The sequence below is a fragment of the Knufia obscura genome (assembly GCF_036327395.1).
Source record: "Knufia obscura strain CCFEE 5817 isolate CBS 148926 chromosome Unknown scaffold_2, whole genome shotgun sequence".
Classification (NCBI taxonomy): domain Eukaryota; kingdom Fungi; phylum Ascomycota; class Eurotiomycetes; order Chaetothyriales; family Trichomeriaceae; genus Knufia; species Knufia obscura.
In genome coordinates, this window is record NW_027042688.1 from 983,224 (window position 1) to 1,009,119 (window position 25,896).

The following is a 25,896-nucleotide window of genomic DNA, read 5'->3' on the forward strand; positions in this document are numbered from 1 at the left end:
GTGCATTGAGCACGCCAGCCACGCTAGACGGCTTTGATGGTGTCGTATCGCCCGGACATCGCCGCAGTCAAGCCTGTGCGAGGCACGAACGTCGCTACGTGTATATGGAACGAGTGCCCGGACATTGCCGCCTGACATCTGAGACTTACAATATGGTGCATCAAAGCAAAGCTACATCCTCATTACCCTTATGTGTTCTCTTTAGATCATATATGCTTGCTACGAGTGATAGAGCAGTAGGTGGTTTCCTGGCCGAGAAGTGTAATGTGATAACACGTGAACGTAGAAAGTTGCTGGTGCGGTGTTTGTGGTTCAGTAGAGAATGGATTTATTCGGAAGTGCAGTAAAGGCCGGCACGTCAAACAGGTATTCGATGTAGGGGCAGAGCTCGAATCTTGCAAGTAAGACGAAAGGCTTGACCAGGCAGCAGGAAAACAATAATCATCGCGACGAAGAAGGAACGAGCCATATGGAAGACTAAATCCTGAATTCAACTTGCTCGCTCGCTTGGTATCGCTTACTATTCATCACTCACTATATCGCAAGCTGCCACACCCTCAAAGCCACCTGCGACGCATCCTGTGTCCTGCCCTACACTTATACTGCTACTGCTGCATCCTCAATATCCTCTCAACCCTCTTCTGCTCACTGCTCCACCTCCCCTTCTGACTCTCCTTGCTACTCGTCGTTTTATTCGAGTCCCGTCTGGTCGGTACGGGCAATGGCGGCTGCATAGAGCCCTGCGCCAGCATCTGTGGCTGTAGGCCGGCCTGAATCGATGAGTACGGCAGACTTTGTATCGATATTTGCTGTTGTGGGTCCCTTTGCTGGAACGAGCCGTTCGGTATGGAGTTGTGTTGTGATTGTGACTGGATTGTGTATAGACTTGTCGGTGGCGGCTGTGCTGCCTTGTGGATACTCTGTAGTGGTAGTGGTTGTTGTTGTTGGTTCTGTTGCATCGCCTGATTCACGCTCTCCCTCTGGTTATGCATGACCTGTTGATTTGGCACCACGTCTTTTTGGCTTGGCCGTTTACTGATCCCATTACCCTGATTTGTGGAGCCTTGCCGCGAGGAAGGGATGTTCGACTCGCGCCAACTCGTACTTCTACTCAGAGTGCTTCCTGGCCGGCTGGGTACCCAAGAGAAATGTCCGGCTTCGCTCCGCCGGGACCACGAATCGTGCCTCTGCATCGACTTGAATTCATCTGGTGTGAGATCCGGCGGGAGATCTCGAGGGTCAAACTCGTCATCTTCTAATGTTGTCTCGAGCTCGGGGAGACCTGTGACGTAGCTGAACCTGTTCATGCTGTTTCGTGAGGAGAGGGAACTGTAGGAGGACATGCTGTTGAGATAGTCGGCGCTGGTGCGGAATTTGAGCTTTTTCCTTATCCTGATCATCGATCTCTCCGATGCATTCGAGGATGATTTTGTGAGCGCGGAGGCATTAGATCGTGTCCGCTTGGCAGTGATCTTGTTGGCCAGGTCATCCCCGTTGTTCTCTCCGTATGTGAAGACTGGCATCTTGCCATTCGCCTGGCCTTCTTCCAGCGTGCTGTTTCTTGCCGGATGTGACTTGTTGAGTTCCTCGGTGATCAAAGTGGTCATCATATCTTCGACTTTCTCGGTTGAGGCGTCAAATCGTGCGTTCTTGAGCGGAAGGTCGTGGGTCTCGAAAGTGGACCATACGCAGCTCAAGAAATCATCATACAAGTCAGAGGTATGAATCGTTGCAGCCTGCATGTCAGCTGCCACTTGATTTAGCAGTGACTCGATTGTTGGTAGAAGTTGTTCTTTGAGGATGGTGTTTGGAGTCAATTCTTGATGTCTCCCGCCTGGATGGCAAGACGTCCAATCCAGCCTGCAGCGGTCCACCGTCAACAGAGCAATTGCCGTAAAGCTCTCGATAGGACATATCTCGAAAGTTTTCTCGAGATCTGTGCACATAACGCATTCACATAGCGTTTGTGCTTTGATCATGTTGATTTTGATGAGTTGTGAAATCTCGAAGCCCATTGCTGCTTCCATGACGACTGTTGTAACCATCCGCACAAAGTCAAAGTAAAGGCCATCTTTGCACAAACACCCAAAATTCTGCACTGCAGCATCAGGGAATTTCAAAATAGTCATCGCCGCCCATGCCCACGATAGGAGTTCCGACATCAGTCGTAGCAAACGTTTGCAGCCCGAATGGAAGGGCGAATGTGTAAGGAGTCGCAAACGCCAGTATAGCCGTCGCGTGCCAGGATATGTCGAATTTGAGCCTTTTGTCATCAGCTGATTCAAGTTTCTCGTGATGGAAGTGGTTGACAGGATAGAGCCTTGCGCTAGGTTGAAACCTTCGCTGATCTGTGCCTCAACTGTTTGTAGCATATTCGCAATTGTTGCTGGTAGCGATGAATCGCTGAAATTCCATCGCATGGCCTGATGCAACTCTCCTTGCATGAAGTCGAGGTCAGCTGGTTCAACGGCTGATTGAAAGCATTTCATTAGCGCACCGATCCTTGATATCTCGTCGCATTCCATATCTTGAGACATGGTTTCGTAGGTCTTGTGGTAGATCCGAAATGCCGGAGCATAGGACCGTGTAGCGAACAAGTATGCAGCGAGACTAGTCATGGCAAGGATATGTTCTCCATGGCTCTGCTTACTTCCGACAGATCTCAAATAGCATTGTACAGCGTCCAGCGCGTCATCTGCTTTACGAGTCCGTGCGGCAATCATAGTAGGATCTTCCGGCTCAATGTTGCTCATCTGCTCAGACATCGTGTGGTACATCGAGGTCCTGCTCGACGCTGTGTCTGCCATGGAGGATCTGTTACCTTGTGACGCGGTAGCTGTGGAGAGAGATGTGGCAGAGGCCCATTGTTGTGTCTGTGCGCCATCCGAATAATCCTGGTAGCCATAGTCAATTACCTGGTGGTTCGAGTTCGGCTCGTGGATAGTGCCTAGAGGAGGCGTAGACATCTGCTCAGCGCTGACATTGCGTGAATGTGTGGTCCGCGGGGTTAAGTCTGACCAAGTAGAAGCTTCGAGATACTGCGTCTGCGGTGTTCCGAACACCATGGGTGAAGACTTATCACTGATATTGAGGACGCCCACGTCGGGCACAATCGTGCTGGTGCTGCCATTGCTGCTCTCCGGTGAGAATGCATGCTGAACTTCTGGCTCTAATTGTTGGGGTTTGGCAACCTTCCGTTGAGCCTTCTTTCCCCCGGGTGTCGTGTCCTTCCTTTCGTTTTGTCGGTAAACGTGGAAACCCCACTTATCGAATTTCGTGCATAGTTGGCCATAAGTCGGCTTTGTATCTTCAAAGTCCTTCGAGATGATATCCAGTATTTGCTGCCGTGTAAGTTTGGCTTCATGGAGTTCGCGCAGTTTCGGTTTGTGCTTGTTCCATTCGTCTTCAGATATCCGGCCGTTGTAGCGGGAAGCGCCCGGCTTATATTCCTGAAAGCCGCGGAAATCCATCCTTCAGGCGGTGAGCACGCAGCAATATCCAAGGTTGTAATGGGTGATGCATCAGGCCCAGAGACGCATCTAGGAAGGATTTCGATGATACCTTTGACGCCTTACATGCTGAGGATAAACATCTTGTGTACGTGAAACGTTAGGTGCTAAGCGAAACATGAGGAGGTGAGCCAGTCTAGACTAATTTCTTTCAGGGGAAAGCGCGGGCCAGCCAGCGGAGGCAAGCGATAAGCCAGCCACAACCGTGAGCTTTACCACATTTGGTACGTTTGACCCAGCTTCCGCCTGTTCCAACGGTTTTGATCGACGGCATCATGCTGCCCATTGGTTTGAGCATAAAAGTCACCATCGACAAGCGCTCTTCTAGAATATTGGGTCGCGGTAGAAATTTGATCATAACGTGGTCTGTGATGGGCACTCTCATATGGCCGTTCGCAAGGCACTCAAGAGGTCTTGAGAGTTGAGTTCAATCTTATCATAAAGTCGTTAATGCGTCGTCTATATTCATGCTAAGCTGGAACAGTCTGCAGAAGCATCTGATGTCCCAGACAATACTAATACAAGTCAGAAAACCCAATCACCAGCTCTTAATGTCGAGGTCACCCCGCTCCATACGTCCAGAACCGCGACGCAAGCCAACATCTCCTTCGCCAAGCAACATTTGCCAGCGACGTCCGAGGCTATCTTTGTCCTTGCCTAACCGCAAGGCACAATCGTTCCGTTCTCGCGATGACAGGTTCAGCTTCGAAAGGACAGTCTCAACCAGCAATCGATCGTCATTCTCAGTCCAGCCATTAGGCGTATGTTGCGGTGTTGGTCGCGGTGTCGATTGCACTTCTTCGATTGTGGGCATACCAATAACTTGAGGCTGCCTCCTCCGCCTCGGCGTCTGCTGTTCAGACGGAACGTGATCGGCTAGGGCCTCGAAATCAGATGCCATCAGACCTTGCGGCAGGTCGAAGGGTACTGTCCGTCGTCTTTTGGGTGTAGAGTATATGTCGTCATGTGTTTGACCTGGCGCATGTTTGACCGGTGCCTCGTCTTCTTCGTCCTCGAATTCGTCTCTTCTTCTCTTGTTCGTGCCTCTAGGCGCAGGAGCGCACATAGGTGGCGGTGTGGGTGCGCCGAACGGGCTACCCATCGGCCTGGCGCGGATGGTAGCGTCGATGGATGGTGATGGTGATGAGAAGCGCTCGCCGAGCATATTCTGGAGTGCTCTACAGCTCGCGATCAGTCCAAGAACTGGCGATTGCGGTCGTTGTCTCGGGTCGTATCTGTCGAAGGATAGTAATTTCGGGCGCGAAGGTCGCTGCGGCTTTGGTTGCGCCACTACACTGTCGCATGACAGCGCTGATGGCATGAGCATGGCGATAGATGCAGGTCGTGTTCGTGCTTAATGCGCCTGGCAATGCACGTAATACTGTATTCGATCAAAGTTGTATGCGCCGGAATGCGATACACAATTGTATGGAAGATGAAGAAGCTGTGGTTGTCTTGAGAAGCGTTGACTAGGTATTGCGACGGCCTGAAGGAAGATTCGATCGTTGTGTGAGTATGTGGTGTGGAAGAACCGGAGTGCTATGCGCTGCGTAACTGAGATGCAGAAGCAGAAGAAAGGTGACGGGAGATGCGCAAAAGTGGGCGAGAAGCCGCAATGAGCTTGCATGGGAATCCATGATGAGCACGGGGAGTGGACCAAAGGGAACCCTTTCTCAGGTGCCTGCTTGCGTCTGGGACGACTAGCGCCCGTCTAAACCTCCGAAACGCGTCCAAGACAGCGTTAGCGTCAGAACAACACGCCCCGATGAGTTCGATCATTTCTTCGATAACACGAAATATTCCGATCCCGATGGCTTGTGTGCGCAGAGCTCAGCATGATCTGCGGGCTGTCACAAGAATTTTGATCGTCCTTTGCGGCTCTGGGAGTTAGTCGTCAACGATGTTTACCTTTGTGTGAAAAGGTTCTTCGTTCCCACGTCGACGACACAGCGATCAGTTTATCTAGATGATCGGCCATACTCGACCGTGTATTTTTTGTTCGTGGCAACTCGATCTTTCGAGTCACGATCATCAGATGAAGAGGGACGTCTTTGAGGTGAGGGGACTGGTTAGAGAGTGAGCTGCACGACTGGTGAAGGAGTTTTCGTGAGCACGGCATTGCAGCTTGACGCGTGAAGCTCATGGAGCGTGTTTTAGCGCGTTCTTCTGCAACCACTAGCGTGCATAGAACCAATTGTAACTCATCTCTCAGAAGCTACCACAGCATGACCTTCGTTACGAGGTCCAGGCGACGGATTTTACAATTCCGACTTCGAAGACAGATGGTGTGCTGTGCCTGGGCATTTTCATTTGTCGATCAGCTCAAAGCCCTCATGTGCAAGTCTTGCACTATCGGACACCAACTTCAAGCTGCGAGGTATTTGCAGCGTGGTACACTGTTGTAAAAGTTACTGCTACAGTAATGTTGAGATGCTGCAATTTATGTTGCAACTTGCAGGTCACGATAACGCGCAAGCACGCTAGATAACGGTAGCTGTGGTAGACCTTGTAAGTGAAAGTCATCTTTCCTCGCGACTTGTAGTAGGCATTGCGGCGTTGGCACGGCAGGTGCGTGCCCAAAGCACTAATACAACTTTGGTAATGGTTACCACAGGAATCTGGATTCCATCTACTACGACGGAGGGGAATATGCGACACTATGCCCCTGTGACCAACAACACCTTCACTTTCTATGTGTTCAACTCTTCCGCCTACCCAGCGTCACGGTAGGGCTATTCGGACGAGGACAGAGAATATTCTTCGTTGTTATCTGCGCCAATAAACACTGATTCGGGAAGCATGATGACCAGTAGTCTTATTCAAGGCCTACGCAATACGCCAACAATAGGCAAAGACACTGCGTCAGCCCGCGATATCGTCTGGACTATGGGCTAATGCAGACACGTACCCCTTGAAGGTCGTTTCCCAATCCAAACACCTCTGGGGAGCTACCGCGTCTTCGTAAGCCACTTCCTAAAGCAGCCGATTGCTCGTCTAGGCCCACATAGCTCTGAACTTCTCATTGAACTCCACCTGCAACTTCTGGAACGCCTTCAACACGTTCTTCAGCCCGCCCTCCTCGATATTCCAGTCATCAAGCTCCTGAGCCAAGTCGTCGAGCTCTCCAGCTGCACCAGCACCGTGCATGCCAGGCTGTGCATCATCTTCACCTTCCTCATCATCGTCATCCCAAGAATCCTTGACCACCTTCTTCGTTTTCTTCACCGCAGCCGCAGCCGCCGCGGTCTTCTGTATCGCCTGCGCACCGCTAGCATCCGGTCCCGGAGTGCTCTCGCCATCGTCTTCCTTCTCTGCTGTCTCGTCCTCTTTCGCCTCTTCGTAGACGTCCATTCCGCCTCGCACATCCAGCATGTCGATATCGCTGAGCTTCATGAAGTTCGACAAGCTGGTAATGATAGTTGCCAGCACGAGTGAGAAATCGTTGAGCAAGAACCAAACGTCCGATTGTCGGATGCCGTTGTCTCTCTCCAGAGTGATAACATCGCCATGCCTCAAGAAGTCGAGTAGCCAGGCATTGAGCGGGACTTTCATGTCTTGCTGGTAAATCTGCATGTATGGTATGACAGCCTCCTCCAGGAAAACGCCCGATCGCGTTGTGCTGCAGAGATCATGAATAGACTCAAAGTTGTCGCCTGCGCCGGAAAGAGCAACGAAGGAGGAACGGATTGAAGTAGGGGGTAGTGCGCCGAGGTTGCTGACTGCGCTCTCATCGCTGCTACCAAACTTTGTGCCGGTCAGTGGCAGCGTGGCATCTTCCTCACTGATATGCTGCTCGACAAATGTCTTCACGTAAGTCTTGTAGACAGCAAGAGTCTGTTCGTTGTGCTCTTGCAAGATCTTGGCAGCCTTGTCTGGAAGCGGCGGCAAGAAAACCATGGATGAGGAGTGCTTGACGACCTTCTCTCTGAATTCGGCGTCGGCTCGACGACAGAAAACGCGGTTGAAGAGGTGAGAGAGGACCAGCATAAGGGTCTCCAGTGTGTTCTTTTCGTCCTCGACGATGCCAGCACACAGTTCATTGAAATACCCCTCCTTGAGAAGGGCGTGGAAAGCAAAAGATGAGTTCTCGGTGTAGTAGAGATGACTGACTAGACCAGCGAAATTGAGAGGAGCACCATCGCTACCAAGCAGGTGCTGTCGTCGGAGGTATTCGATACTAAAACGAAGGTGATGCATAGTTTGGTCCTTGAAACTGCTGCCTCCCATGTGTATTCTTGGCTGTGACAACATCGAGTTGATGGCATCCCTCGCAAACTTTGAGTTACCAGACTCGTGAAGAAGTGTGAACATCCGGAGGACCAGCGAGGTCGTGATGGGAAAGTGACCAACCAAATCTGGAAGTCGGGAACTGATCAGACGGCAGACTTTCTGTCTTGAGACACCATGAAAGACTACGTTGCCTAGCAAGTCGAAACCTCGACGACCACTTCGACCAGCACATTGGCGGTAGTTCAATGCGGTCAGATAGACAGAGTCACCACTGAAGACGACTGTCTTGCAGGGCATGTTGATACCCATCGCTAACGTTCCAGTGGCAATGATGACTCGCAAGAATCGCTTCCGAAAGAGGATTTCGACAACTTGTCGATATTTTCGGTTCATACCTGCGTGGTGAACTCCTACGCCACGAGCCAAAGCATCAAGGAGATACGTCGGTATATCTCGGTAGCGTAGCTGCTTGACGTATATTTCGAGCTCAGACGCTTGCACCTTGGAGTGATCTGCAAAGTGGTAGCCTTCGACCGGCGCATCTGGATCGAATTGCTCCCATTTGTCGTTCTCAGCAGAAGCTGTCTCCCTCAGCATGTCGGCCTTCGATACCTTATCGTCCCCATCAGCATCATCGTCTTGTCGCTTCTTCTTGCTTGCCTGTGTCTTTCTCTCTTTTGCGGCTTTTGCGTCGGACTTTGCTTTTAATTCCTTCCACTCCTCCCATCGCTCTAGCTTTTTCTGCCACTTCGATCCACTCTTCTGTTGCGCGGTTTCAGCAGTCTGCAGTTGGTTGACGATCTCTTTGCATGCTTCTTCGCAGAGATGACGGTCATAATTGAACAGTATCGCGGGGAGCGCATCTTTCTCATGCAACCGACAAAGCATAGCCAAGCTCGACTTCATGTAATCGTCTCCGCCTCCGAGCTCTTCCATTGTAACATCTGGAGTTTTTGGTGATGTCACATACTCTGGCTCTCTGTCTGTTGAACGGAAGCTTCCTTCAAGTTGTGTCAAAAGATCGTCATATGGAGAAGAGGTGTCCTCCAGCCAGTGCTGCAGCAATTGCTTTAGAGATTTCTCCCACTGCAGAACGTCGACTTTTCGCGGCACAGCTGACAAAGCTTGCTTGGGGTCAAGTTTCGAGGCTACAGGATGTGTTGTAGTCTGGACTTTCTTCATAGCTTGCCAAAGGTAGTAGCAATCTCGTGGCTCAAGTGAAAGGTCAGCTGGTATGCCACGCGACTTGTCGACAAGTGCAGCGACTGGGTGGATATAGTTGAAGCCCGGTAGACCATCGAGATCGAGGTTACCAATCGTGTTCTTGCCAGGCAGTCCAGTGAATGCGAATTGCTTCGGCGGAACATAGAAGTACTTGCGTAGGTCAGAGTAACGGTGCGGGTGTTGAACAGTCACTAGATCATGACCCATGGCCGCCTGTGTAGACGCAAGCCACTGAGAGAACTCATCTGGATTTCCAACCGTGGCTGACAACCCGATGACTGGACAGGGTGCCATCAGAAGCAATTGTTCCCAGACCACACCATCGTCGGCTTGACCAATGCTGTGTATTTCGTCGAAGATAATACACTTTACCCGTGTCGACCACGACTTCGAGTTCGAGGGCGACATCAGCATGATTTGCAGAACGTGAGGAACTGTCACCAAGACTTGACATCCATTAGGGTTGTTGATTCGATAGTCGCGCGTGTGGATTGCCCAGACCGATTTGCCTCCATACTTGAACTTCTTGGAGTAGCGGGCCTGTATCTCTGCAGCAATTTGGTTGACCAAAGCTTTCGTGGGGGCAACGTACACAAGTACCCCGCCGTCATCAGCCTCAAGGACTTTCCGCATTGCGTAAAAAGAGATGAAGGTTTTTCCGGCACTCGTTGGTGCAACAACAAAGATACTTTTCTTCGCATCGATGCTGTCAAGCACGCGCCTCTGCCAATCATCTGGCTGAAAGTCGACTCTTGAGTCAGGCTCCGAGTTGAAAGAACGCTCGAGGTAAGGACCACAGTGTAAGAGTTGGAAGTCCTTCGGCGACATCTTGGTTGACAAGTCTGAGGACTGCTTTGTCAGAGTCGGAGAAAATGGAAGCTTCCTCTCGCTTAAGGGTTGCGGACTACTCCCGACTTCAGGTAGTTGCAACGTATCAGTGACTAGTTTGACGTAAGCTATCGTGGCCTTTGACAGGTTTGGCGACTGAAGAATGTGCTGAGCATGGTTCCAGATCAGCGCAGGAAGATGGAGGCTTTGAGCTCGATTGTTGTTTTGACAGGCGTCTTTCCAACATTGGACAAGGCAATCCATCATGTAGAGCTCGCATTCTGCGCCTATGGCCGCTCTCCAGGCTGGTGACTGATTGCCAAGATATACCTGGGCCCTTCGATAACGTGTTTCTGGGTCCGGGCCAGCGTCGAAATCTTTGCATACCTTCTGCCAAGCGTTGGCAAGTTTGACACCTGCATCATCTGCCTTTTTCGCTTTTGTGGATGCAAGCTGGTTGAGCATGTCCTGCTTAGCTTTGTTCTTCATGGCAGCCTTGCCGCCTCCACCTTTCTTAGCACCTGACTTGCCTTTCTCAGATGACTCACCATCATCCTGTCTCGCTGCTTGGCCAGCGTTGGTCTCGTTCGGGATAGCACTAGTGTAGTTGCCAGCTTCACCGACAATGATGACTTCAGGCTCCAAGCTTTTCCCCACAGCATTCGTCAAACTTGCGGCGTAGGTGCGCATCTCGGCCATGAACTTCTGATCCCGTCGTGCTGCCCATTTATCCTTCGGCTCGCCGGGCGCCGCATGACCAGCTTTTGAAAGCAGTGGCTTCTTTGCGTTATGCCAATGTGAAACCTCTTTGAACACTTTTCGAGATCCAATGCTTTGAACGTTGGCCGATTTATCAACACGGAGGCGAACAGATTCAAGATGCTTGTCGAAGACTGGATTTGAGAAAGCTAGGACAGCGAGGTTCGTGCGGTCGGTGCTGTTCATATGAGAGCCTTGCCTGGCGGCAGCCGATTGTTCTGATAGAGGCTTGTAACCGGAATCGGTATCGAGGTTAGCGCTGGCCAAGGTGGCGACAGCAGAACTCATACGCTGGTATTCGTCTTGCGCAGCTTGGGAGACCTCGACATGGCCACCAGCTACTTGAAAGAACAGGCGACCATCGATGATATCTGCAACGTCGCAGGTTTTCACTAGGCGAGGCGCGGACTCAGCCCACAGACTCGAGCTCAACAAGCTCGCTGTAAAGGAAGCTACCGCATCGAGGAGACACTGTGCATCGGTGCTGGGAGACTCAATCTCGAGGCGTCGGTTGGCGATCGGAACATGCATTGAAACTGCTTGATGCATGAGGAAGTCGGAACAAAGTTGTGTCCAAGTTGGTGCAGAGACTTGAGGGTGGCCAGATCTCAGTAGTCTGCTGATCACGAGCACAGCCAACAGTTGTCGTTCCGAAAATGAGGAATACTGGCCCACTACTGCTTCGAGCTCTTTGGCGGTTTCAGTGCCAGGCTCTCTTCCCTTTGGTGATGGCTCTTCTGCATGAATCTCTACATCGATGCCTCGATGCCGAGCTTCTAGGACCATCGTCATAACCTTCGTATCTCGGAACTGCAATTCGTTGACCAAGGCGACATTGAAGCCGCGCCCAGACAGGAAGACAATCATCTTGCGAAGTGCTATGCTTTGTGCACTATGACCACTCGTTGTTGCATCTCTAGACATGCTACTCCCACCGGACCCGAGCGATTGAGCTCCGTCATGTGCCATAAGAAAGTATGGTGGTGTCTTTTGCAGCTCCTCTATGAAATCAGAAGCGCTCCATGATTGGAAGGATTTGATTGTGATGTGAGGATGATGTGCTGGCAAGTTCGCTTGCAGATGGCGTATGATGGTAGCTCTTGCGAGAAGATATTTATTGGCGTTCGCTCGGTCGGCACTTGCGGGAATACATAGCTCCTGGTTGCTGTCGAAGAAGACGATATTGAAGTTGCACTTTCGTTCAGCAAGGCCCTGGAGGACTTTCTCGACATTGTAAACAGCATGAAGCAGCTGGAAACCCTCCGCAAAGTCAAGTTTGTCATCACTGAGACACTGCAGGAGTAGTGAGTCACCCTCGATTAAGAAAAGCTCGTTACCAGCATAATCGCCAACCAGGTCAACTCTGCGAGCGGCTAGTTTCTGATATACTTCGAGAATCTTTCGATCAGTCTTCGTGAGGTTTTCGTCATTAATTGTGAGATGCTGCTGGTCTGCTTCACTATCGCTGTCGAGATCTGACTCGGTCATTGTTTCGTCGTCGGAAGAATCATGAGTTTCCACCATAGTGTCTGACGACACATCGTTGGTAGGTCGCGAGGAGTCGCTCATAGCGTTTCGGCCTTTGTGCTGCTGTCCCGATTTGGGGTCACGTTTCCAAGAAAGTGTTTATCGTCGACCTATGATTTGGGAAATGTGCTCAATGATGGAGATGATGGACTCCGACAAACTGTGTGCGGAAGAATTATGGTAAATGCTTGGTAAGTTTTGTTTGCAAACAATAATTATTGCTGTTAGTGACAGTCAACAAGATTAATTGTTTCGCCACCGCTAGTGACCGTTGAAACCACGCGTTGTACTAGTAAAAAGCGAGATCACTTTACAATGCTGATATTGGGGATTAACACTCTCTGCAGAGTGTTGTACAAGGGCAAAGTCGTAGTCGTCGTTCGATGTATCAAATGTTTAGTGACCGACTGATGGGGTGCTGCTGAAGTGTTAATTCCACACAGGATCTTTACAGTTCTTTTCAGCCAGTTGTTGGCCTCTTCTTTTTCTTCTGCACAGTTCTGGTATGGTCTCGAACTCACATCGATTCGTCTTCTCGTATATAACATTCGTACAAGTTCCGAGCACGCTCAAGGAAAAGGAAAATTGAGGCTTCGAGCTCGACGCGTGTGTATTCGCGTATGCTTGATGATCGTGTAAGAGCAAAAGAACGACCACACGTCAATGAATGACTCGCTACCTCAGCTATGCTCGCGTTCGAAGGCTCAGGCGCATCGAGGGAGCAAAAAGTATATTGTCAAGAGGTCATAGCATCTTCAGTGTGCCCGGAGCCAAGGAATCAACGTCGCTCAAACGTTGTGCCGCGCCTTCCGCTCGGTCATCGTCCGAGAATGTCAACGTCCTTCCTTCAGAAGAGTTGGGAAATAGCCCGCATACGCAGCTTAGTATAGAGATGCGAATGACAAAAGATAACACGAGTCGACGAGCGTTACGAGAGCTATGTTCACAGGTCCGTGCCTTGGAGACCTCGACGGTAAGGGTAGCAGGGCGCTTGGCATTTGTATTATAGCTGTCGGCGCCGACACATACCTGACGACAAACAAGAGGAATTGTTTTCTTCACGAGAGCCGAGCAAAGCAGTCAAGCTCGCCATTGCGGCTTTCCGAGAACCGCAGCTGAATAGATTGAAGCCAAACAAGATTTGGGCAAGCCCAGCCTGGAGTCCCACTCCCACAGCCTCAATTTCCGCCCTTTCAGGCGCCGGCCTCCCCTATGAACTACCTCAGCACGCCTAAAGCAACCAGCTCAAGGCTTAGTGCCCTACGCACAACCCTAGATAAACCAATGCGCAACAATTGTCCTCACAATGTACACGCTCGAGGTGCATTTCGTGCGGGCAATATAGTACAATTGGCTTAGTACGCGCGCACACCTTGCATTGCGACGACCGACTGATGACTGAATGTGGCATCGTCCTTCCGAGTTCGCATCTATCGACCAGGAGTGCGGACGCAGTTGCTTGCAATGTGTCCAGGGGTTGAGCGAAATTACCAGTTCAAATCTGGTGTGTTGTCAGCATCCTTTTTGGCTTTTGCTCGATTTCTTTTTGTGAGGTGGACCGGGGCAGGTGCCGTGTGCGGGCTTTCGAAGGCGCTTGCCAGGCTGGGTACTTTGTTCTCCCCATCTCTTTACTGCCTTGGGCCCTACTCAAACTCCATGGTTTGCCGACTTGCTTCACGTAAATTCCTCCGCAAACGTTCATACCTGCGACATCCGATCTATCGCAACAGGTTGCATGTGCTTGTCCTTCCATGCTACAACTAACCTGTGCATATTCTCTTGTATTCATGCTTGCCAAATGTAGCCACAGTTGATAGACTAATATCGTGCAATGGCACACCCGGCCGATGGTAGCAGGCACTGCAGGTGCATCTGCTCTGGACAAATCGTCGTGCCTTGCGTTGAGCGAGAAGGTAGGTAGTGCATCCAGCTCAAGTCTCGGTAAATCACTGTTCGCTGCCGCTCACCACAATGGTATACCGACCAATCTTTCGTATATCGTCTCACAAAGGTATTTTGTTGCATGCCACCGCAGACTGTCAGTATGCTTTGGGTTTGCATGCACTCTCATCCAGGGCTGATGCCGCCTTCAGTCCAGGTCTTAGGCCTAAGGACCTACCTCTTAACCTCCAAGATGGTGCGTAAGCCACGAACTCTCGCTGGACGCTGTCGTGCTGCCAGCGAGCATGTAGGCGGCTTACGCTCTGACTTTTGCTGTGACATAGGCTCCCCCAGCGCGCATGCGATGTGGCTTACGCACCACATCCCTCCCGCTAGCCCACTAGCCGCTCCACCCTCAGCCAAAAGTACCAAACGTTCTCTGCTTCCGCCACACTCCTTCTCCAAATGTCACGGGTGCAAAAAAGAAAAAGTAACAACCCTCCCGGACTCGAACACCCTCCTTCAAAACAGCAAAACTTCAACCCAGCAGCCAGGACTTATTTGCCGGCCTGGCTTTCAACCTGCGCCTCCGGAGGATTTGCAAGTCTCTCCCCGGCCTCGACCAACGGGATCTGGTATAGAAGAAACACCCTCGCAAGAGGGAACTATTGTCCGCCTATCGCGCTAACACGGGTTATTTTTTGAGATGTTTTGTGGGCTTTGTGTATATGTAGGGTCGAAGGGTGGAGTTCCGGTGCGCTAAGGGTAATTGGTTGGTGCCTAGAGGTTGAGGTTCGGGACGGGTTCGCTGAGTGACAGAGCCGAGCTTAAGGCCGTGACGGCCTCGGGTGTAGATAGGGTGTAGGGTGTAGGCAGGACTTGTTTCTGTTCGATAGATGAGTGATTCGTCTTCGGCGTCAGGCTACGATCACTGGTCAGTCAATTACTTACGCTTCACGTTGGTGTTTATGAACCTATTGCGACTTTGTCATGAAGTTACATGGTCAGTGGCGGCCCTCCCTCATGTGCATAAAGCGAGCGCCATTGTTGGCAAGTGATATATCGCAAGGTCTGTCTCAACATAGCCATCAGCACAATGCATCGAAGCGCCGCCGTCCGAAGCCGGAAGCTGCATGCTTGCACGCGCACATGCTGGCCTCATCCTTGCTAAGCAGGATTGGCTGCTAGTAGTCCAATATGCGCTTCGCCATATGGCATAAGTGAGAGAGCACAGTTCTTCGCCAGTAAGCTGAAGAAATGACTCAACCACGGTGATAGCATATATACCTTGATACTTTCGGAGTCGAAAGCTGGCCAGTATCGAAGAGTAAGAGTTCTTGTTGATAATAGTAAACAGAAGATTGTTTGGTCACCAGTGCAGCGACACCCCTGAACCATCGTCACTTTATATGGTAGGAGCTCACTGTCATGATTCATTTCGAATACATGATCTTGGCGTACACCCGGAGGGATAATAGGGCATATTGTCTGCGGAGCACCTACTACCTGATACGTTGGTGGACATGCTTCACTACGGTGCGAATGCAAGGCATTCCACAACTTGGACGCCGCAGAGCAATCTGAACATAGGTAGTTTCGAGTGCCGTAACCTGTATCTGGCAGGCAGGCAGGCAGGCCTGAGAAATGAACTCGGGAGGATAGGTTTGGTTCGAGGCTGAGCAGCAAAGGAGGACGGCGTCTACTAGCGGCATTACAAGCTGTGTTTACTTCGAATCGATACAATCGTCATTTGCAACTACTACGACTTCCGTAGTAGTCTACGTTGACACTTGCGTGAACGAGTTTGCCAAAGTGCGTTGCTGTGATGCTCGAACAGTCTGGGGCGTGCTTTAGGAGGTAGTACAAGCCGTGATTGGGGGACTTCGGAAAGCGAACTAATGATGAATGCTGCTCATGGCGAGGTACTGCTCTAGGCAAGCATTGGTAAATCGCTGGTGTTGGTACGGGGACATCACCATCAACCGACTTCCCCGGACGATTCTGCGAAGCCTGGTGCGTACCGCGATGAGTGAACCCCTGGTGGGAGTCAATGGACTCACGTGCTGTGAAGAATCGGAGATAAGTCTGTGTTCCATAAGAGCGGTGCCTACGTGTGCTAGGGCCGTCGCAGTCGCTGGTGGTGGTGATAGGGTTTCGTATGGCAGAGTCTAGACTATCGTTGTTGCATCGACCGTGATAGCACCGTGATAGTCGAGAAGCGATTTTGCTGGGACAGGTAGGTATGCATAAAGCTTCTGAAGATCATTGTTGGTACGTCTAATCTTGCTGCTGTTCGTGCCTGACGTTTATGCACTGTACAATCATGCACATCGATGGACTCCCGCATCAAGCAGGACGAAGTCTGCGCGTGTGCGCCTAGGGTATGCATGCATGTCTTGCACTCTGAGCAAGATTCTCTGTTGGAGTGTTCACGTATGCAAGGAAAAAGCAGTATGCCTTGCATCATTGATTTTGAGCCACAGGAGCCTTTCCCGGCTGGGGTGCCCACTCCGAGAACTATGAAATTTTCCGGCTTCGGAGGAAACGTGCTTGTGGTAGAAATGAATAGATAGGTTTCAGAGCTGTCTTGACTCTTTTCTTGACTCTATTCTTAACTCTGTCGGTCTTGCATAATAAGGTAATTAGGCCTATTAATAAGACTACCTAAAGCGTTTAGTATACCTAGACGCTTATAGGGATAGTTATATACCGTCGGAACCTTAGTTTTTATATAAAACTCGTTTATAAACTATCTTAACTACGTAGTTATTAAATTAATAATAAATAACTTATCGATTAAGTAGGTATATACTATTCTTATAATCTACGTTAAGCTTAAGTAACTCGTCGTTTATTAAGTACCTAAAGAGGATAATAAGGAGTTTACTAAGTAGTAGAAGTTAAAGTAATTAAAGGGCTTATAGACGTTATCGTAGTAGCCGAAGATAAAGGTAAAGAAGTATACTTAATTTAGCATAGAGAAGATTAATTAATTAGTTAAGTTATTTAAGATTAATACGGCCCTATTTAGTAACTATAATTACTTAAGTTAAAATATATTAGCTATAATAATATATAAACTAGCTATACTATCTTACCTTTATTAAAATATAAAGGTATTCTTTATATTATAATCTCGTATTAGCTTAATCTTTAATAGTTACCTTAAATACGTAGCTACTTAGTATTAAGATCGTATACGTTAGTATTTAATACTAACGATTAATTAACTAAAGGAATATATAAGAGTACTTATACTATTTAGAGAATAAGACTTAATCTAGAGGTTTATTAACGAGATATTTTAAGAGTATTATTAATTACTAACCGAGTAGTAAATTATATATTGTCACGAATAGCACGTGATATAGGATAGGTACATAGATACGTTGCGTATGCGATTCTTCCGCTTCTTATAAGCGTTGAATCGCTGTCGCCCCTATAGGTAAATAGAGTATTTAGCCACTAATAGTGATAGAGTCGTCCCGAGATCCTAATATATATTTAGAATATAAAAAAGGCTACGACTTAAAGTAGTAAGTAATTATAACGCTAGATAGTCTACTTATTACTTTAAAGAAGCTATTTAAAGACTCTACTAATAATATAATAATACCTAAAGAATCCGACGTTTAATAGCTAACTAAAAAGATATTTAAGGCCGTAAATAAAGAATCGTTATTTCTTTTTAGCGATAAGGCCTATACTTATAATAACTTAGTTTTATCTCCGTTCCCTAAAGGCTATAATACTAAATAGCAAGCGTTTAATCAATTGTTATAAGAGTCTCGTTTAGCGGTAAAGTAGATATTTAACTAGGTAACTAATAAGTTTTAAACTAATAATTTTTACCATAATCTTAAACTTAGACTATAGCTCATAGCCTAAATCTAATAGGTATTAGTATTACTAGCGAACTATTTAATATATCTCAGAAAAGGAAATTAAATTGGTAAGAAGTTTAGGATATTACTATTTTTAATTAAAGAATACTTATTAATAATAGCTAGTTAGAAGTATAATAATTAAGTATATAATTAGCCGTAGCCTTATCGGAATTAATTTCTAAGCGAGGCTATAAAGGGGTACGGAGGTAAATTAATATCTTAAGCTATTATAATTTTAAGTATACTTTCTTAAATTAATTATCTTAGAATAATATAACTTAAAATATATTAATTATATTATAAATTCGTAACCGGCTTAATCTAATAAGTTTACTAATACTAAAATTATATAGAGATTTAAAAGTTTTATCTATACTTAACTACTTCCTCTTTATATAAAGTAAATTAAATCTAAGTAGGCTAAAAAAATCACGATACTATAAAATATTAAGTAATATTATAAGAATTTCGTAGCTAATTTCGCGCTAAGATAAGTATATTTATCTTATATTTACTAGTTACCTTCTACTTCTACTAATTTTACTTAAGGAGTTATCTAACTACTTTATTATAGTACTACGATATCCTAAAGGGCCCTAACTATACCCTAGAGTATACTAATCCTTTTCTTAGTAGTAGATAGTTATACTAAAGTATTATTAAGACGTACTTAAAGAATTATAACTTAGTTATTCTAGTTACTTTAAGCCGATAAGGAATTAGCTAGGGTTATTTACGTTATTAAGTTAGCTATAAATTTACGACCTTCTCTTAAGTTATAAATAATTATCTTATCCTCTATCTTCTTAGCCTTATAACGACGCTTATTAGACTTTAAAACGACTATTCCCTTACTACTATTATTATTACCGTTATTATAGCTACTAATTATAGCTTCTAGGTTCTCTATTAAACTAGTCTCGTTATAATAAAGAGGCTCTTATAATTCTATAGATTAAGATATTTAACCTTATATCCGGTATATACGGTTATAAACGTTATACTTATACTTTACTTTAATAGTAGCTACCTTTATAGCTTCCTTAATTAGCTTAATAATATTAATATACTAGTTAAAGTATACTTACGACTATATATTACTAATATAACTATTTAGCTCGTTCTTATCCCTAGATCAATCTTTTTAAACTTATTTAAACTTAAGATATAATCTACCTTTAAAGAATTACCTAATATTACTATATTTAATACCTATAACTTAAGTAAAGTCTACTTATACTTAGTTCTACTACCTTATTATATTATTTACCTAGTTATATATATTTCTTAGTTTATATATATACTAAAGTCGCTATACCTACTAGTAGTTATTTAAGCGTATTAATTCTCTCTTTTTAGACGATTTAGGTATACTTAATAGCTCCGTTATCGCTTAAAGTATCTCGGATATTATATTTTATATAATCGACTCGGATCTTACCCTTTATAAAAGCGTTACTATACTAGCTCTCTTAACCGATATTATTACGCTATTCTCTCTCTAAGGCCGAGTCGCTGATACTAGTAACCTTAAGGGCTTAAAACTAAGTATACTTATACTCGATAAAGGCGTCTTACTATATAACGAAGTATTTATTATTACTTTATAATAGTCTATAGAATATAAGAAAACTTACTTTAATTAAGCGATATAAGCGTACTTTAGCGTTAGTCTTTATACGTAACGCTTAGCCTAATAAGGTCGCTAACGCTCAATTTAGCTAGTTAATCTCGTCTTAACTTAGTTAAGACTAGCTAAACTGCATTATACGAACTACTAGAATAGGTAATTAAAGGAATTATCATTAATTACGATATCGGGAAGGTATTACGCGATTAAGAAGTCAAGATAAAGTCGATATCGACTCTGAAACCTGTCTAATGCTCCAGCCGCTCGCATTGATGGTTCAGCTTCCTATTTCTTCAAGACGTTCCTGCTTGAATAGCGTAAGACCAGATAGTGGGGAAGGCCATGGATCCGCGCTGTCAAAATCGCAGGACCATCCTGTGACGAGTTCCGGAGTTGTTCCCGACGTCAAAACAAAGTGCGATGCATGGCTTGGCTGGCGGAAATAGTTTGCTTGTAGCCTCGCGCTGGACGCTGATAGTGGTTGCTCACCGGACGAGATCAAGCTGCTATTGAGTCGCTTAACGTCTCAGGCGAGGTGGCTTGAGCGCGGGTCACATGGTCGGCAATCGTGTCTTGGGATCTCGGAGAAATCGTCAAACAACCCGGAATATCTGACGGCGCTTCACTGTGGGCTGCCGGAGGTGCAAATGAAAGTGAAAATGCCGAGGAAGGCTTTCCGAAAGAAGATATCCTGGCAGGATTAATTCAGGAAGCAAAGAGAAGTCCTTGGGCATCGATAACATGACAGGGAAGAGGTCGTGAAATTGAAGGACTAAGCTATCTCGCGGAAGGCACGAATAGCGTGTCGTCATCGGCTAAGTCGGAAATAGGTCTAGCGTGAAGAATGGCAATGGCCAACTGTTCTAGTGTGGTTCCCAGTATCGTAACCTGGTCGCAAGTACCTTGCTTGTATCTTCCTGCCAGGATATCGAGTCTGACCATCGCTTTGTTCTCCGGCCTCGCAAAGCCGATTTGGCCTTGACTGGCTCTTGATCGTTGTTTCCGAGGCATGCGCAGGGCGCTTCGAGCTTGATGCCCAACCCACGCCATCGCGCCAGGGCCAATATCACACCTTAGTTAGAGATAGACCGCCTCCAACGACAACGACCAACAAACAACTTCCGTAATATCCAGTCCCATGCTCCTCGGGTATCAATGCCAAAAGTCCTTGCGGACACATAACGCAAGAATTGTCTGCCGCCGTAGATGCCGCCAATGTCAAGTGTTCAAACAGTAGGTAGTCTCGAGAGCCTGCTCTTTCCAACTGTTTGCTCTCTTGGTCGAATCTAGGCCGAATTTCAAAACCTTTCGTCCAGATGTCCTCACCCAAACACACACCTGTCCAGAAAATTTCAATAGGCTTGTTGTAGCACTTTTGCATGTCCCGAAAGACATGCGAGAAGGTGTGAATCGAAGAACTTGCTTTTGAAGTCGGAAAGCCTGCTTGAGTACCTCCCCAAATAATCGTACATCGTTATTTTCAGCATCGCTCGTATCATCGTAATGTGAAGTAGATTGTTCTGTATGCATTACATCGAGAACAGAGAGGCGGTAAGGTATTAATGGTGTATGTTTAGTACTCATCCGACTGCGAGACTTCAACGCTCAACTGAGCCAGACCTTGCGCGAGCCTGCTCGCGAGGGAGGAGATCTAGGCATTGAGTGAAGATATCCACAATTTGTTCTTCCCAGATGCCCATTTCGTAGTCGACAAGACCGTACTTTTCAATCTGATCACAAAGTCTGATGAGTTGCTCGATCAAATCTTGTATATTCGTGGCGGAGAGAAAATCAAGGGGCTGTTGACGTATCCTGAGCGCGTTCTCTGTAATCGATTTCTGCCTCTGCCCTAAAGCTTCCCAGGCATGATTGAGCTCGCGCCAAAGTAATAGTCTCGGTTCGTGGCTTTCTTCGTCATCGTGATGCAGACCTACACCAATTAGTAAACTTTCTCATGTAAAAGGGCCATGCTCCTCACCGAGAGCGCGCACCGAGCCAACGAGCCATTCCGTAACACCGAGTAGCTTAGTACTTGCCTCCCTAACCCTGCCAGCCGTGATCGCATCAAAAATGACTCTCAATTGCTGTTCGTACTGTCTCCTGCCTTCTTCTGTCGCCTGACGTGCATTCGTTTCTTCCTGTGTCCGCTGTGAGGTTGGCTGCTCCAATATCGAATACTCTGCTGATGCAGGCGTAAATGGGGGCTGGAGCTGAGGTCTCGAGTATGACATTGAACCATATTGCTGTTCAGGCTGACTTGAGAGGTACTGCGAAGATGACTGTACAGGTGTGTTCGTCTCGCTCTGCTGCATGTAGGGCGGTATTCCTCCACCGCCGAACTGGCTTGCCATCACCTCAATAGCAGCGGAATGCCTTTGCTGCTGATACTGCGGCAGATTCTCGTACATGGACTGCTGTCCGACAGGTGGTAACATTGACCCATGGCCATATGCTGCATATTGTTGTTGGCTTGAAGATGGCTGCAATTGCTGCGGTCGTGACGGATCTTGAAGGTATGTCGCGGGATATTGAAGCTGAGACTGAAATTGCGGTTGCTGGTAGGAATACTGATAGTCTGACAAGTAGGGCCTTGCGCTTGATTGTGCAGCCATACCGCTGCGTGACGGGGAAGGTGCTGTTTGAGAATATTGTTCTTGGGAGGGAGGTCCCATCGGCTGGCCGGGAGGAGGACGTCCTGAGCCGGATGACTGGTACGGGGCTCCATATCGAGACTGCCTTTGCTCTCCGCCAGACATTTAAGGTCGGAGGAGGCTGATGGCTCGCCAGGTTCGCCAACCTCAGCCACTTCGACGCAATGATGTTGACCAACCAATAGAACCGAAAGACTTGCTGAAAGAGTCACAATCGGTTTGCAGCGAGACAGAGGCTATTACACGCCCAGGCCTGTTGACATCGAGATCGAATAGCCCGAAGCCTTATGCAATAGTGCCTGATCGCTTCTGCCCAAAGGGCTTTTCGACAATAATTGCCACGAAGGTACCGGACAGCCAGATCCCGGGGGTACGCCTCGAACGTCGTAAAGAGTGTAGTGATGCAGCTTGAAAGAGTGACTGGGTGAGGTAGCTAGTCAAGGATCGTCTTGCGAGAGATAGTGCTGAGGAGTCGAAGCAGGTAATGAGGCTACTATAAAGGCCGAAGTGCTCAATCAGGCCCAATCTGGTGGTTATGGCAGGTGTCAGGCGCTAGGGTTATTCTGAAATGGAAAAGCCACTCGCTTCACGCTGTTGTTTCTAGAAGAGATCAACAGTAGTGAGGCATACGCGAGTCATAGTCAATGACCAGAGATGGAGTTGAGTGGGGATGCTACAACAAGACCCTTGGAGCTCGATCTTGAAGCTACCCGGAAAATCTGAAACTGTAAAATGAACGGATTTGGCAGGAATGCGAAGTCGAATCTCGAAAAGCCGTGATAGCAAGATGGGAAGTGTGCAAAATCAGAATGGAACAGGAAGGTTAAGAAAGGAATTGGCGACACTGGACGTTTTGTATGCGTTGTGATGGCTAGACTGAAACCCATTCTCCAATCTTCATTTGCCAAATAGACTTACGGACCTTTACCAAGTATGTTCGACATTATTATTAACATCACATAGACGTCGAGCATAGCGGAGGCTCCTTTGATGTATGCACGCCACAAGTGAGCGTGGAGTGTGGCTTTCGAAGAGATGAGTTGTCGAGGCGGCCGCAACAATTCTGTTCATGCCAGCAAATGTCATTGATTGTGGTGCAAAGTGTGGCAGATTGGGCACATCTCTGGTCTGGTTTCTAAGAGGAAGCAAGAATTCGCGATAAGTGAAAGATTCAAGGATGGGTGGGTTTAAGGTGCGCCACAGCTGTAAATGCTGCTAGGGTGCCGGAAGCCGTAGATTGGCTGATGGGCGTAACGCGATCTGGGCTTGACCGCGGGCTGGGCCTCGAGTATCGTGCTCCAGTGCTGGTCCTGGGTGGATCGGTACTTAACGGTGAGACATGATATGAGATGAAGTAAGTTCGTGGTTGTCTTCGACCGAGTCACGGATTTGTGTATCGAGGCATTGTCAAGAACACGAGTGGTAGTGTGGCTGGTGCTTCAGAAGCACCTATGATTGATGGCTCCGCTGGCAAGCGAGCGGTCACATCATCGGGGACGGAAGTCATGTTCGGCCTGGTAGCATTTGAAGCTGAGACGATGCTATAGCCGGTTGGATATCTGATACAGAGGGACAACGAGTGCATCGGGATGCGGTGGAGGTCAACACCCAGCATCAGCTATTCAGGAATCCACCCGCCGTGGAAGGATGTCAAAGATAGCTCCGAGAACGTTGTACAAGGTTATTCGACCTGGGACTGGTCAAGTGCCATGCGCCTCGTCTGGGTGCCCGAGGTCAAGCTCACTGAAATCTTTACCACATGAATATTGCTGTCGCACCTTCCTGCAAACCTATCGCCCGCTTGTGAGCAGTTACAAGTTTGACTGCATGCCTGACCTTATGTCGAACCTCGAAAATGAACTTCGGCGCGTTGATGGGCATCGCTGGAGCTACACCTGTTCCTGCATGTGTAATCTGACGCGCATACGCCAGCCATGCATGCAGCGACGGGTGGAATCAAACAGTCCTGTATCAAGAACCGCGTTTCACATTCTGCAAGGTATAGCACTAATTAGTCTTGGTATTATGCTACGCTTGTGCCTGGCACGCCTGGCTTGCATAAAGTCGTTTGAAGTGGGTATGGTCGCATTGGGCACATCTGGCTTTTAGCAGCTGCCGAATGCTGCCGGAGCCATGGAGACGCTGCTCATATAGCATCGAGATTACATACCACTTTCGGCCGGCGAGAGCGCGATGATGAGAACGATGACAACATCAGCAATGGCTCAGTTCCACAAACATTCAGAGCAACTGCTTATGCGACCAGTTTGCCGGTAAGGTGATATGATGGTGTGCGGGACGCAACGGCGTGTCATTCTTCGCCAAAGTGCTAGGAGTACAGTGTGCAAATGTACAATTCTGATATCGCAGACGCAAAATCGCGCTGGTCACCGCATCGCTGGCCTTCCCCTTCAAAATGCTCGTGCACGTGGGCATCAGTCGCTTGCAGCCGAGATAAACACAACTTAGAACCCAAACGACGTTGAAACGTTGATTGACGGCTGAGTGTTTTCCGGAATGCGCGACCCGCTGTCAATTGTGGTCGTGACAGCCGGCAGGTCCGATATTCTGGGACATGCTGACGGCGCAACTCAGCTGAATAAAGCAGGCTGGTATGTCACCTCGCATGTGCCTGACAGCATTTCTCCAATCACCCCACGAGAATGCGGAAAAGTGTAGTATCGTGGGGTGGCCCAGTACACGACGCCTATCTCTTGACCCAAGTAGGCTTCTTCCTGGCCTTCAGGCGACCAGGTTTCTTTCTTTCGACAGCTCGAGGGTCGCGAGTCACACATCCAGCTATCAATGATGTTAGCGCATACCCCGACGCAACCGTGAGCGGCTGACTTACCTCGACGAAGAACAGGTTTCAAAGCAGGTTCGTGCACGAGTAACGCTCTTGCTAGACCCAGTGTTACTGCCTCTGCTTGGCCAGTAACACCACCGCCCGCCACAAGCGCAAAAACATTGTACTTGTCGATTCGCTGCGAGACTTTCAGCGGCCATATAGCACTCTCTCGATCGTGCAAACGAGGAAAAGCTTGGACAATGCTCTTGCCGTTGATCAAAATCTCGCCTGTACCCTCGATCAGATAGACCTTCGCAGAGGACTCTTTCCTTCTTCCAACTCCCTTGCTGCGACCATAAACATCGATGGTCCCTGGTTTTGCCTTTTGGACTTCCTGCGCACCCGGTCTCAAGAACTTCTCCAAGATGTCCTGCACTTCGTCGGACCGCAGCTGAGGATGCATTCTGTTAAGTCGCGTGAGAAGTCGTAATATCTGTGCGTATTTTGCTGCGCCAACTCTTTCGCCGCTTGCGTTCCGATACTGGCTTAGCCTCAGCCATGCCATACGTGGTGCTTTATCTGCGGGCAATTGAGGCACCTTCTGAAATCGATTCAGCAGTGACTGAAGCAATAGAAGATCGTCGTTGAAGTTTGGTGTTCCAGTAAAGTAGGAAGGTGAGGCTGGTAATATACGAGCAGGGGCATCAGATCTTTGCCCTCTTTCAAAGTCAATCTCTGGCGCTGCTCTGATGTCCAGCTCTTCTCTTCTTGATATCGATGTGGAAAACTGTGATCTTTGCGTCCATTGATTCGTCCGACACCTTCTACAGGTCCAGGATGCACGCCCAAAGAACGAAGACAGCGACCGTTGAGCCATGGCTGCTCGACGCTGTAAGACTTCGGCCCTCCACGAACTACTAGATGCGCTGGATGCCAGATAAAAAGTTTCGATAGTGAATGGTAGTAGTGCACTGACAGCTTT

At 48.0% G+C, this 25,896-nt stretch overlaps 5 protein-coding genes across 5 annotated transcripts; all 5 read right to left on the bottom strand.

Annotated features, from left to right (window-relative positions):
* Nucleotides 1-605: 605 nt before the first annotated feature.
* Nucleotides 606-3,470, bottom strand: PMZ80_002220 (uncharacterized protein; the record flags this gene model as incomplete). Its single annotated transcript, XM_064870654.1, has 1 exon — nt 606-3,470. The coding sequence occupies one exon, from the start codon at nt 3,468-3,470 to the stop codon at nt 606-608; it is 2,865 nt and encodes a 954-aa protein (XP_064733107.1).
* Nucleotides 3,471-4,047: 577 nt separating this feature from the next.
* On the bottom strand, nt 4,048-4,836 carry PMZ80_002221 (uncharacterized protein; the record flags this gene model as incomplete). The annotated part of the gene is made up of 1 exon (XM_064870655.1): nt 4,048-4,836. One exon carries the CDS (start codon nt 4,834-4,836, stop codon nt 4,048-4,050), a length of 789 nt encoding a protein of 262 aa, XP_064733108.1.
* Nucleotides 4,837-6,503: 1,667 nt separating this feature from the next.
* PMZ80_002222 (uncharacterized protein) lies at nt 6,504-12,119 on the bottom strand (the record flags this gene model as incomplete). Its single annotated transcript, XM_064870656.1, has 1 exon — nt 6,504-12,119. The coding sequence occupies one exon, from the start codon at nt 12,117-12,119 to the stop codon at nt 6,504-6,506; it is 5,616 nt and encodes a 1,871-aa protein (XP_064733109.1).
* An 8,954-nt stretch (nt 12,120-21,073) lies between these two features.
* Nucleotides 21,074-22,231, bottom strand: PMZ80_002223 (uncharacterized protein; the record flags this gene model as incomplete). Its single annotated transcript, XM_064870657.1, has 2 exons — nt 21,074-21,405; nt 21,454-22,231. 2 exons carry the CDS (start codon nt 22,229-22,231, stop codon nt 21,074-21,076), a joined length of 1,110 nt encoding a protein of 369 aa, XP_064733110.1.
* A 2,602-nt stretch (nt 22,232-24,833) lies between these two features.
* Nucleotides 24,834-25,791, bottom strand: MRPS9 (37S ribosomal protein S9, mitochondrial; the record flags this gene model as incomplete). Its single annotated transcript, XM_064870658.1, has 2 exons — nt 24,834-24,925; nt 24,978-25,791. 2 exons carry the CDS (start codon nt 25,789-25,791, stop codon nt 24,834-24,836), a joined length of 906 nt encoding a protein of 301 aa, XP_064733111.1.
* Between the last annotated feature and the right edge of the window lie 105 nt (nt 25,792-25,896).